The following is a 584-nucleotide window of genomic DNA, read 5'->3' as shown; positions in this document are numbered from 1 at the left end:
ATATCGAGAGAGATCTGCAGAGCGAAACAGAGATAGGACATGCCAGATTGTAAAAAGTCTCTGAATCACAGCCTCCTCACAGCACCCTGCCGTCTTCCCTGTCCACAGAAACTGCAGCCACTGAGATGCAACTTCGTCCACGAGGACCTGAACCCCCTTCGATCTCTCCTGGCCAAGCAAACGCCCTATGAACCCGACGACGTCTGGGCCTCCAATTCTTACGTCATCGCTATTGATAACTCTGACTCCTCGATTTCCAACGGCTGATTGAAGTGAAATTCGCGATCAAGTGGGTTTTCCAAATAAAGGGTTGTCGAGTAAGCTATTGAATATGCATGTTGATGGAAAGATGTATTATTTGCCTTTTTTTTTACTGGAAACTCGTGTTTCTTGAGCTGTGAAAAAAATCATCCCTTTTGCTACAATAATTCTAAGTCTTAATTATGTATCATTGTATTAAACATTTTGTTAGGCTATGCTGTTCTTATAAAACTTAACGCAGAACTATGCAACTCAGTGACACAAAATGCTCATTAAACACTAGTACTAAGAAATTTTACATGTTTTGAAAACCTGGATGGCCA

At 41.4% G+C, this 584-nt stretch overlaps 1 protein-coding gene across 1 annotated transcript in view; it reads left to right on the top strand.

Annotated features, from left to right (window-relative positions):
• The window catches only part of LOC119592716 (putative protein MSS51 homolog, mitochondrial), a 10,067-nt gene extending 9,593 nt beyond the window's left edge, over positions 1-474 (top strand). The window contains exon 9 of the mRNA XM_037941651.1: positions 109-474. Within this exon, the coding sequence (XP_037797579.1) occupies positions 109-267 (159 nt within the window). The 3' untranslated portion in view covers positions 268-474. The remainder of the gene's footprint in view (positions 1-108) is intronic.
• The last annotated feature ends 110 nt before the right edge of the window (positions 475-584 follow it).

This window comes from Penaeus monodon, chromosome 30 (assembly GCF_015228065.2).
Source record: "Penaeus monodon isolate SGIC_2016 chromosome 30, NSTDA_Pmon_1, whole genome shotgun sequence".
In the NCBI taxonomy this organism is placed as follows: Eukaryota; Metazoa; Arthropoda; class Malacostraca; order Decapoda; family Penaeidae; genus Penaeus; species Penaeus monodon.
This window is presented reverse-complemented; position numbering and strand designations above follow the sequence as displayed.